Source organism: Colossoma macropomum, unplaced genomic scaffold (genome assembly GCF_904425465.1).
Source record: "Colossoma macropomum unplaced genomic scaffold, Colossoma_macropomum, whole genome shotgun sequence".
Taxonomy (NCBI): Eukaryota; Metazoa; Chordata; class Actinopteri; order Characiformes; family Serrasalmidae; genus Colossoma; species Colossoma macropomum.
The window spans coordinates 12,210,352-12,222,671 of NW_023494786.1; the positions used below are offsets into that span (position 1 = coordinate 12,210,352).

At 37.7% G+C, this 12,320-nt stretch overlaps 1 protein-coding gene across 2 annotated transcripts in view; it reads right to left on the reverse strand.

The window, feature by feature from the left end:
* Positions 1-12,320, reverse strand: part of mcamb (melanoma cell adhesion molecule b) — a 47,415-nt gene that overhangs the window by 10,551 nt on the left and 24,544 nt on the right. For both annotated transcript variants that reach the window (XM_036560912.1, XM_036560911.1), the window contains exons 2-7: positions 9,634-9,758; positions 6,370-6,604; positions 3,318-3,385; positions 2,169-2,256; positions 1,905-2,084; positions 874-1,001 (exon numbers count right to left, since the gene is read on the reverse strand). In XM_036560912.1, the coding sequence (XP_036416805.1) occupies positions 874-1,001; positions 1,905-2,084; positions 2,169-2,256; positions 3,318-3,385; positions 6,370-6,604; positions 9,634-9,758 (824 nt within the window). The remainder of the gene's footprint in view (positions 1-873; positions 1,002-1,904; positions 2,085-2,168; positions 2,257-3,317; positions 3,386-6,369; positions 6,605-9,633; positions 9,759-12,320) is intronic.

Consider the following 12,320-nt stretch of genomic DNA (forward strand, 5'->3'; position numbering starts at 1 on the left):
CAGAAACTCAAGGCCCACTGAAATATCCAAGATTCCCACTAGTAATTACGAGGTTGTGGTGGCGTTGATGTGCGCTCATCTCGTAAATACAGTATTTCTGACACGATTTGAAGCCTGCTATCATATTTCGAGTAAGTGGGCGTATATTTTCAAACACAATAAACACAATTTATCTCTTTAAAATATATAAATGTGAACATATGCTGTAGCTTGGCTGAGAACTGGAGTGACTGCTAGTTAGCTAATTAATTATCCAGTGTGTGACAGTACTTTAACATTAAGCTAGTGTTCTGCAGCCTTAGTGTACAAGCAGACTAAATGAACTGGCTAACTTACCCTCCTGCAGTTTGACCCTGTGGTTCTTTACTCTGATATGTAGACAAATCCTGTACTTTCATTTCTTCATATCTTCACATTTTGGGTTTGTTTTTTTTTTTTTTTTTCATGCAACCCCCTGGCGTGTTAGCCATAGGCTTTTTAGAGGCTTTCTCCCTATCTCTAGCTATTTCTCATGGATTAACTTTCCCAGTTGTGCTTTCTTCTGGGGGCTGCAGCAGTGGACCACTAACATGTTTAGATATGTGCACTCCAGTATTCACCCGGCAAACGCTGTTTGTCCTGGGCAGTCTTCATTCATTTTATACAATGCATGTTAGAAACTATCACGTATTTCTCTTTTTCTTACTCTCTCCGTGGCCCACCCGAAATTCTCCCCGTCATTCCCCATTGCGGACAAACTTGTTAAACATGAGTGAGTATTTGAGTGAGTGAGTTACAAGCCAGGACCATGAGGTGCTTTGCATGTAAACATTCATTAATTATCAACTGCAATATTACCACTTTAAAAATTAATGATGACAACAGACTCCTTACATCATTATATGAGAAAGTTATGAATGGCTCAGGGTTTCCATTTCCCTGGCATCTGATCTCCACTCTATCGCCTTCCTTGATGAGACCTTTAGGGGACTCCTGTTTCATTGTAGCTTCTGTTGTTGGATCTAAGGGTAATAAAAAACCAAACAAATTCAAGAAACAGGCATGGTTATGGTTTTCTGATTGGTCCTCAAAGCTGCAATATGTACACCAGTGAGACCAATGATGGCTGTGCTCTCAATAAACTGTCTAATAAACTGGCCTTATCTGGGTGACAGAGAATTTACAATTTGCTACAGATTTATTCAGATTTGCTGCAAATGACACAGCATTCAATATAATCACAGTTCAAAGTGTGTCACTTAAACTCTACATGTGAAAAAATTATATTTAATGCCAAACCATAAACAATAAATAAAATCACAGCCCAGCAATTGGCCAATTAAAATCTGAGATATGTGGAAAAATAAGTGCTGTGTTAAAGTTCATGAAAGTCAAAATAATTCATATCTAATGCACACAGCACACTAATTATAATAATAAATAATAGGATCTCAGCTGTAATACAGTGAACTAAGTGTTAGAAGCAGGTTTCATATGCAATTAAGACACATTCTGTCCGAAAAAGCGTGCATGTTATGTATGAAACATTACTTGAGAGGATCTCATGAAAAGTAGGAGGATACTAGACGTGCAGCTAATTACATATTGACATATTACATACTGACTTTAAATACAACAACCGTGATGATATTAAACAAATAATTACAGACATGTCATTAAACCTCCTCTGAACTGCTAGAAAGCCCTGAGGGTTCCCCACTGGTGGAACCTGGGCTGCCCCACTGGCTTGGATCGTCAATAATAACATATAAAACACAGTTACTACATGCCGACCAAGAGGGCACAGTCTGCAGACTACAGTGTGAGGGCAAAAGGGCAGGGGCTCAAGTACCCCCTGGGGTCTGTGCATGCGCTTGCAGAGGGTGTAATATGTCTGACAGTTTAAGAGGTTTAGGACAACTCACAATAGACTGTGATGTTGATGTGGTCAGACTCCATCATCTCCTGTGTTCCAGGGGTAAAGTAGTTGACCTCGCAGTAGAACTTTGCATCCTTGTCCTGTTTCTCTACTTCAAGCTGCAAATCACTCTTCACTGTAAACAGCCCGCTGGGATTGACTGTCCTGGTGGTCTTCACCTTCACCTCTGGGATAGAAAGATAAGGTTCATCACCAGTTTTTGAATGATAAAAGCACAATTATGGCTTGATGTGTGCTCCTGCATACTTACTACTGTCTGAGTGCTGCAAGGGGGTCCTGTCTTTGTACCATGTGATGTTAGGAGCAGGGTACGCATTTCTGACCTCGCAAGATGCAATCTGAAATGCAATATGTTGTTTGTTGTAGCTTGGGAGCAGGGTTTGCTCTTGCTTTAAACATTTAAAACCAACTTCCCAGACACTGGAAGCCTAGTCTTACACTACATCTGAAATACTGGGAAACTGGCCACCTTAACATAGAAAACCTTGTATCTCCAAAATGGTAACTTTACAGGAGAAGGACAAAACCTACCTTACTTTTAATGTAAGTCAATGGAACCAGACTTTTTTCCAAGTCATTTTGGGTTGTTTCTTTAACTCCACTTATCATGAAAACTTTACATACAACGTGAAGGACAACAGGTATTTTCAAATTATGTCAAGAACTGAAAAATGTCAAAAATGGAGATAAGAGATTTTCTTCTGACAACAGCATTATATATATATATATATATGTCTATGCCCACAGGATGCTACTCAGTCCAGCAGTGACACAGAGGTGTTTAAAATTCAGTCTGTAATTGTAGAGCTACAAAGTGCACCTACATAGTAAGTGGGCTGATAAAATGTTATGCCTGATCGGTGTACATATATATATATATACACACATATATATATATATATATATATATATATATATATATATATATATATGTACACACACACACACCACATAACACTTATCAATCAACAGAAATCTGTATTTTCATTCATGATGTATAAAAGAATTGAGCAAGGTCTTAACATACGTTGTCAGTTGTGTTGCTGATTAAAACGAGTCCACTCTCCCAACAGCTGTACTATTATACTGTTTTGGCCACTGTTATGCTAGGTTACAGTTTGCATGTAAAAATTCTGAGTGTGCAGTGCGCAGTGTGCAGTTGTTGCATATTTTGGGCTGCTGTAATGTAGGGTTCTTGCATTGTATACACTGCACGTGTAAGCATGTAAGCTTTATATTCTCTAGTCAGGTCAGTGTATAAGCAGAACTTCCCTCAAGCTGGACCAAAATGGAATTTTTATCCATGTTCTGTCACATAGCCACACGGAGCCTATTTCTGTTATGGTCATGATATTATTCATTTAATTACAGCAAACAGCAAAGAGTTCTAGTACACTACCTTTTCCAGCTGCTGTGTTCCTGCAGAGACATAAGGTACTACGTTAATGGTGGGATGAGTTGGGACATCTGCAGGGCAAAAAAAAGAAGGAGATAATGTGTTAGGATGGAGGCATATAAGCACTGGAACAGTGACTAGATCCAAAATTAAAATAAAAAGCATATAAAGAAATTATCTAAGACTATCAAAACTAAATCAAACTGATTTAGATAAATAAGAACTTGCATTCTGGTCAAGGCAGCACAACTGTATGCATATGCCATGATTTCAATCACGTCATATTGTGTGACTGTCTGGGGCCAGTTTTCTTAATCAGTATCTAAAACTGTAATGACATTATATAAACAGGCATTGAAAAAGATGGACAGAAACCAATGAGACAGCATTTCTGTGCCATCAAAAAATGTTAAATTGATGGAGCTTTGACAATTTTATACATTTTTCATTCTTTTTTAAGTGTAGTAATTGCCTTGCCCCAGTAACACTTTGCCAGTTCATCACAAAGCAGAGCAACAACAGGTTTACAACAAGTGAGTGGCAACTGAAAATGTCAGTGCACAGCCTTTGATATTCACATTTGTATTTGCGTGCCCATACAGGTGACCAAATACTTGCATGTATACATACTTACAAATAAATATGCAGGTTTTAAACATCTTATGTTGCATCTTTTACTTTTTCTTACTTTTTTTTTTGTTTATTTAACAAGGACAATATAACATCAACAACATTTTCTCATAATGTGAATGTGCCACATTTAGCCAAATGGTAATTTTTTAATTGTAATTGCTGATTGTGTTATTTCCTTTTAAACATCTTACAGGGGCTGCAAATTAGTTGCACTTTCTGTAACCATGTTTATCTCTATTGTCTGAGGCAATTCATTTTAAATAAAGTAAAATCATGTTTTCTGTATGTCGTCACTGTCGGAACAAATCCTTCTTTCTCCACTTTTGTTTTGTCCATGCATTGTTCGTGCATATTTCATGATTGATGGACAACTAGGACTTGAAATAAAAATGTTTTTTCACTTAAAAAGATGAGAAAGTGTTTCCTTCTCCTGCCAAGTTACCATGTTGGAGATAACAGGGTTTTGTTTAGAACAGCAACAATATACTCAAGCTCTCTGAATTAAAGGGGAATTTACAGATTTTTTAAATTTTCTACATAATTCAATCTTTGAGATAAAGAAAGTCACTCAGAGAGGTATGAGGTGAAATGCTGAACTGTAGAGAGATTCACTGACTTGGATTTCTTTGCAACGGTGGTGATAGGAACCAGAAGCAGCACATATTCAGTTATTTTATTTACTATCCAAAATGATTAGCAAGCCTGTACATGTGTTCTGAGTTTTATATATAGCATGAGTGTAATGCGTATTGTTGATAAAAGTAAAATAGAGGTAAATCCTAAATGTTTTATAATAATTTCAATAATTTCAGTGTGACTGGGCAGAGCTAAACTGCTGTAGAATAAATGTTTTGGTTTTCGTGATGTCACAAAAACACTGAATTCAAAATGGAATGTTTTTGCGGCTTGGTTTCCATAAACGGACTGTATGGCCTGTAGAGTGAACGGTACATTTTAAACTTTAGCAATATTTCCACACTACTTTAAACTCTTCTATTTAAAAAAAGAGCATGGAAAAATCACGTTTGAATGATATAGGCCCTTCAGTGACCTCTATGTATCATGTAGAATTATGCAGAAACTTTGAAAATTCTATGGAATTCCCCTTTAAAGGTAAAAGATTAACACAAAGCCGCATGGTTTTCCAAACACCATGTTAACAAGAAATATTTCCAAGTGCTTATACAGAATGTTCATTATATATTTTAAGCAGAGGTGCGTAGTTATATTTATTTATAGATTTTGATGGATTTGTACTTTGAGTATTTCCAAACGACAATACGTTTTTTTCTACTCAAGTATATTTGTGAGCAGGTTTATAAAAGTATTTTAGGCCAAAAGAACATAACAGACTTTCCTGTGCCAATAGTTCCTGGATGCTGGATGCAGCTTCACTGCGATTCTTGTTACTCAGTATTTAAGTGATTTTTGTCCTGGTACTTTTGTAGTGGTCTCACCTGGCCACCCCATTCTAAAAATTCTAGCTATGCTCCTGATCTCCGCACCTCCAATAATGAGAGCACACTGCAAAGAAGACCATTATGGTTGTCTGTCTGTAATTCATATTAAATGCCCACAATCCCTGGGCACTGAGAACTTCGTGAGGAAGACCATTCCATGCTTGTTATGTGATTATGATCATGTCCTTCCTAACTATCCAAATCCCTTATGGAATACTGTTGAATCTCCCATATTTGTTTATGCCTACTGAGACCAAAGGCAGGCGCCAATAAAATACACAGGAATATCCTGTTATGAACTCTTAGCCAACAGAACTGCAAATATCTTACCAAATAAAAAAACTGACTTAAGTCAATTTTCATGCTGGAATCTGGACCTAAAATGTTCTTTTTCAAAAGTCCTCTCATTTCCAAATACCACTAAATAATTCTTGATTCTGTCTCACTTTATTTGGATAGTCCACTATAGTCCCCTATAGATTATCTACAGCTGTTCAAATTGTTAACAAACTAAACAATGGAAGGGTTAGGGTTAGGATTTGGACTAGGGCTAGGGCTAGGACCAGGACCAGGGTGAGGGTTGGGATTAGATTTTGGGTTCAGGTTAAGGTTAGGGTTAGGATTAGAGCCAGTCATTTCCATTTTTCAGCTTTAATTCAAAGAGCTTGTGTACACAGAAAAAGCATGATTTCAACATATATCACATATAACATCAATACTGGTCACGAGCCCCGTGTAAGTGTCGTTAGTCTAGATCTATAAGAGTCAGTTCTGGTTCTGCAGGGTCCGGCACAGTTTGGGGCTTTCCTTGCTCAAACCCACCTGAATCATCTCAACAGTTGCCACGTTTAATTGGTGTGTTAGAACAGTAAAATGACCAAACTGAAAAGGCCTCAAGGGAACAGAACTGATGACGCCTGGTCTAGAGAGAAGGACAGTTGTAAAGCCAAGCTTTATCTTACTGAACACAAGGAGTTGAGTGCGTCCTTCCTCGCTGGCATCCACGCTCACTCGGCAGAAGAACTCCAGCTCATCGCTGAGCCGTGTATTACTGATGGTCAGAATGCTGTTCTTCTGTGTGGTCTCCAGAGAGTTAGAAACACTAATCCGGCCAGTGAACTTAGTGCCCTGCACCTCAAACTCCGAATTGCCATCTTTGTAGTAGATTTGCTCCTTGTTGCTGACCCCTGGTGCCCTCTAAAGGGAGTAAAAAGAAATATGATAATCGGCATCACTTTAATGGTCAGGTACACTTGTATACACTAGGAATTTGAATCAGTGGAACTGGTGTAAACAGAAATGGACAATACAGAATAAAATGGTAAACAAATAATACAATAAATACAAAAACAGGACTGCAAAAGAGCCTTACAAAATGTACAAAATATATCTATAGTATTTAGCATACTGTGCAAAGTACTATTTTTTTTCCAGTCAAAACAAGGATATTAAAAAATAATTAAATTAAATATGTTTTCTGTTTTTCGAAAATGTTTAACAGAAAAGTACACTAAAGCCTCAAAAACTAAACATAACTGTTTTCAGTGAGTATCTAAAGTCTCCACTCTTTGACTTTATTACAGCTTCCATTCCTTTCAGGAGACCTGCTCTCAGTTTTTCAAAAGAAATCTGCAGGGAAATTTTTCCACACCTCCAAAGTTCAGTCTTTCTGCTTCTCACAATCCAAATAATCCCGAACACATTGAGTGATGTTGAGGTCTTGCCTCCGGGGTGGTCAGTCCATTGTTCTGAGAACACCAGCAGCTTCATTGTTTAATTTGTAAATTTTCTTCTATTTTGTCTATTTGTGTTTCCTTTTCTCAGTAACAGCTTCTTGACAGCTACACATCCTTTCAGACTCATAGTGTTGACTAGTCCTCTCACAGTGGAAGGGTTTTTTCAGATCAGAAGCAAGAGTGGAGCTTAATTTTCTTCTCTCTCTCAAAGATGAAAGCTTTAAGCACTGTTTATCTGATTGTGACAGTTTAGGTGGTCTACCAGGTTTTGTACAGTTGTCAGGAGTTCCATTTTCTCTATATCTTTTGATTATTTCTGAATTCCAATTTGGAAAACTCCTCAGAAATATCTTATAAAAAAAATAAAGAACTAAATTGTACTTAATGGCTATTTTGACTGGAATTAAATATATTTAAAGAATAATTTTAAAAAAAAGCTGAATTAAAACTGTCTTAACGCGACATGAGGTTTTTACTGGCAAGGTCTGTTTTTTAGTATAAATGGAGAATAGTATAGCTTGTTATATTAGATTATATTAGCTTCTTAACAAGATTAATAAACAGTTTGTGCTCTAACTTCCTATCAAAGTATTTTAAGAAACATTTAATGAAAATATATAAATCATTGATCAACAATAGCATTTATTTAAATATATTTTGATTTACCATTTATACAATGCAGCTTCAACTGAAAAGATGAAATTGTGTTTCACCAACTTCTCTTTATGCATTTGACTTAAGGCTGAAGATGACAGATGTGGTACATAAAACTGGTATTTGCTTCATTAATTACATTAGCTCTTTACATTTAGCAACAGTTGTTAACATTTGTTGTGACATTAATAAAATAGTTTCTATTCTTTATACTAAAAATGTCAATCAAATGTTAATCTAAAAATCCGCTGTCAGGACCTAAAACTGCCTTTAGTTGCAGAAATATGCAAAAATGGAGAGAGACCTGTAAACTGGAAACTGAAGCCAGAATTTCAAAGATATATTTGTAATCACTGTTGATATATGATAAAAGTAACAAGTAATTTAAGATCTTTGACTTAAAAAACATTTAACTTTAAAAAACATTTGTCAGGTCGATCCAGCTACTACAAATGCACATACCTCCACAGCGAGGGGCTTTTTACTGGTTAGATTTTTACCAATAAGGCTGGTGTCTTTTGCCGAGCGAGATTTCCCACAATACACTCTCAGTGATTAGGCCTGTGCCCGGTACGGAATAACTGAGGCAACTGTTTGTTCCTGTGTCAGAGTTAGGAACCATCTCAAAATTACCAGAAGAAAAATGTTGCTATTATTAGTAGCAGTTAGGGATGCACTGATACCACTTTTTCCCTTCAACAGTGATACTGATACCTGATACTTTACTATTGGCCGATACAGAGTACTAATACTGATAATAACTCTATCCAACCAAACTAGCTTATAAGTGCTGACATTTATACAATTCCAATTTTTATTTTGGTAAAAAAGCTTTGTTCTGTGTCTCATAGCATACTCTGATCTATATTTTAGATCATGTACATCAGGAAACCTGTTCTATATGTTAGACACTTAAGATACTTAAGCAAACTACTTTTGTTTATTTACTATATAAATAGTAAAAATAGAGAGCCATTTTTTAACAAGTGAAGCACATGTAAAATATTTTTATTGCACAAAAAATAGTCAAACCTATGTTGTGTCTATGTAAAAATGCAGCAGCTTCTCCACATCTGAATGTCGTTTGTGTCATATTTGTATCCCATTTAATCGCACTTACATTTCCAAGCATCAGACACTGCTGGAGTTTAGCAAATATAAGTCATTCATGCTGTCAATAGCAGCGACTTTCACTACTAAACCAAAAGTACTAACCACCTAAATGCTGTCATCACACCACTGTAACTGACTACAAAGCGGAAGATGAGTGATTACTGAAAGGACCATAGCTCAGCCATTCAGGTAAGGGTGTTTAGCGAGTTTTGTACTTACTGTTTGTATGCTGTTAACTGGCTTATTTGCATTCTTATGAAATATTGGCAGTACAGATTTTGCCATGAGCATTTTTACTGCTGCTTATCAACCCACTCTGCTGATGTGTTGTTAAGTTTAGTCCATTGGCATGTGTGAACATTCAGAAGCTCACCTGCTTCATGGTATTGGTCATAGGTATTGTATCCCCTTCGCATCCCCATTGTATCCCCTGCTTTTTGTGCCAGTATCAGCGCTGATACGATATAGTATCAAAGATGAGGAAAAAAAAAACAATAAATAAAGAAATGCAACACTTTAATAAAAGTACTTTTGAGACAGGGCGCTAACACCTGGTTTAACAGTTTACCCACAGTTATTTCCCCTCACAGTAATCCAAATAAGGGGATTCTGTTACTAGCACAGGTATATTCATGATGTGTGGTTTAAGCTAACCCAATCATATTTCTACCAGTGAAGTCTCTCCTCAAGTGATGATGTCTCTGGGAGAACTTTCTGACTCACCACAAACCATTGTATCGTCAATGAACTGGCAGGTGCAGCCGAGCTGTACATGCAGCGGATGTTTGCCTCCTCGTCCATAAAGACCTCCACCCTGTCCTCCATGTTGACCTCCAGACTGGCCCATCCTATGCAAACACACACAAACACACATGCACTGTCAATATAAGAAGTCATAAACAGCTTCATTAACTGCATCTCAGATTAAGTATTCCAGTACTTGCACTGAAGCAAAAAAAGGATTATGTTGCCTAATCAAAGCAGAAATGACAAATGTCCTTAGATAAATGGCTCAGTTAGCGTATCCAAAGCATGTGCACATTGTTTTAGCAGCAGACCAGACAACATACCCATAACAAATGCCTGATATGGTGGGAACACTGTAAAAAGTGATAAGTGGCAGAGAAGGGGGGGGTGCTATGAGTGGAATCCAGTGAGCCCACCCATGTCTGTATCAGTGTGCAGCATTCCAATGTGTCACTCCTCTGGAAGAATAAAGACTCAATTTACATCTAGAATAGTGACCCAGTGTTCGCCTCCGGCAGCTGGAAATTTCCTGCTTTTTCCCCTAAAGTACCCTATAGCTCTCTAAATCATGAGAACAAATCCTGCTCCACTAATGCAATCACTTCACTTCATTCAAACCTCAAACACTAGACTTCAGCACAACATTCAGTCTGATGCAGTGGTCATGAACTCTGGGTCTATTCGCTACTAAGTGCAAAGTGCAATTTCCTTTAGTCAGAATATAGACTTTCTCAAAAATCAAACTATGGCAGTATTTTTTGGTCCAGATGGCCTCCCAAATGGAACAAAATGTAATAATTACTGTAATTAACTACATCTCTTTACAGTACTAGAAGAACACAAATTAAACTTATCCTGAAGAGTGAGGATGCACCGATATGGAAATTGTGGGCAAATCTGATATTTTACATGTACATGCAGAAGTCAAAGACCACCCTTAATTGATTTATTTCTGGTCAAAATGTGCAATGCTGTTCATTTTTATATTGATATTACTGAGGAGATCAACATCACTGAATGTGTTTGGGATTACTTAGATTGCAAGAAGCAGAAAATGCAACCAAAAGGCAGAGTCACAAACATCTGTGTAATTAGGGCAAAGGCTTCTGTGTAATTTTATGTTAAATATACACTCACTGAGCACTATATTTGGTACACCTACCTTGTGTCTACACTCACTGTCCATTTTATCAGCTTCACTTACTATATAGGTGCACTTTGTAGTTCTACAGTTACAGACTGTAGTCCATCTGTTTCTTTGCATACTTCGTTACCACCTTTTACCCTGTTCTTCAATGATCAGGGCCCCCACAAGACCACTATTATTCGGGTGGTGGATCATTCTCAGCACTGCAGTAACACTGACGTGGTGGTGGTGTGTTAGTGTGTGTTGTGCTGGTCTGAGTGGATCAGACACAGCAGTGCTGCTGGAGTATGTAAACACCTCAGTGTCACTGCTGGACTGAGAATAGTCCACCAACCAAAAATATCCACCCAACAGCGTCCTGTGACCACTGATGAAGGACAAGAGGATGACCAGTACAAACTGTGCAACAACAGACGAGCTATTGTCTCTGACTTTACACCTACAAGGTGGACCAACAAGGCAGGAGTGTCTATTAGAGTGGACAGTGAGTGGACACTGTTTAAAAACTCCAGCAGCACTGCTGATTCTGATCCACTCGAACCAGTGCAACACACACTAACATGCAGTGATCAGTGTCACTGCAGTGCTGAGAATGGTCCACAGACCAAATAGTACCTGCTCTGTGGTGGTCCTGTGAGGGTCCTGACCATTCAAGAACAGGGGGAAAGGGTAACGGTTCATTTTTAATAACGTAATATTTGCTAATATAGTGCAACCAATGTTTTGAAACTTCTACCTTGACAAAAACACACCTTCCTAGTCTAAATGGACTAGTGAGAATAGGGCTGTACAATCTTTCTTTTGTTAATCAGTATTGTGACACCTGATTTTGCAGTAGTGCCACTGCAGAAAGCTGCAATGTGCAAATGTGCTCTCTAAATAATAACAGTGTGCTCTACTGGGTGCTCTAAGTATCTTGACCAACAGTTCCAGAGAAGTGTTTCTGTGGGTGTCTTGATAGATCAATGCATTCATTTAATCAAAAAAAGGAAATTGTTTTGGTTAAAACAACACAGATCAGTTTAATATGAATATTGGAGGAACACTGTTGCTAAATTAATGATTCACTCATACTTACGTAAATATGTTGCAAGGTATATAAATCACAATATGTAGCAATATAATCACAAAACTAGTTCTTTGTCCATGTCACGTATCCTTAATTGAGACACTCTGAAGTTCTTATTGTAGTCATATTACTGCTGTAGTCCACAAAGTCAGCAATGAACATGCAGCTCTTCACCCCTCCACGTGCTTTGGCTGGTGCTGCACGAGGGAAAGTGAGCATGAAGGATGCATTCCCATTACAGAAATTCGATTAGTTTTTCCCAACAAAAGCATTTCCTGTGCATTAGTGACGATAGCTCAGGACTGACTCACTTTGTTGTTGCTATCAGACCTTCTCTACCTCCAGTGAGGAGACACATATTGACAAGGCAGCACTGAGCATTCCTACAGAGCGCACCTGAGCAAAAGGCTCTGAATGCACACTAATTCATGCATTACACAGGCCTTC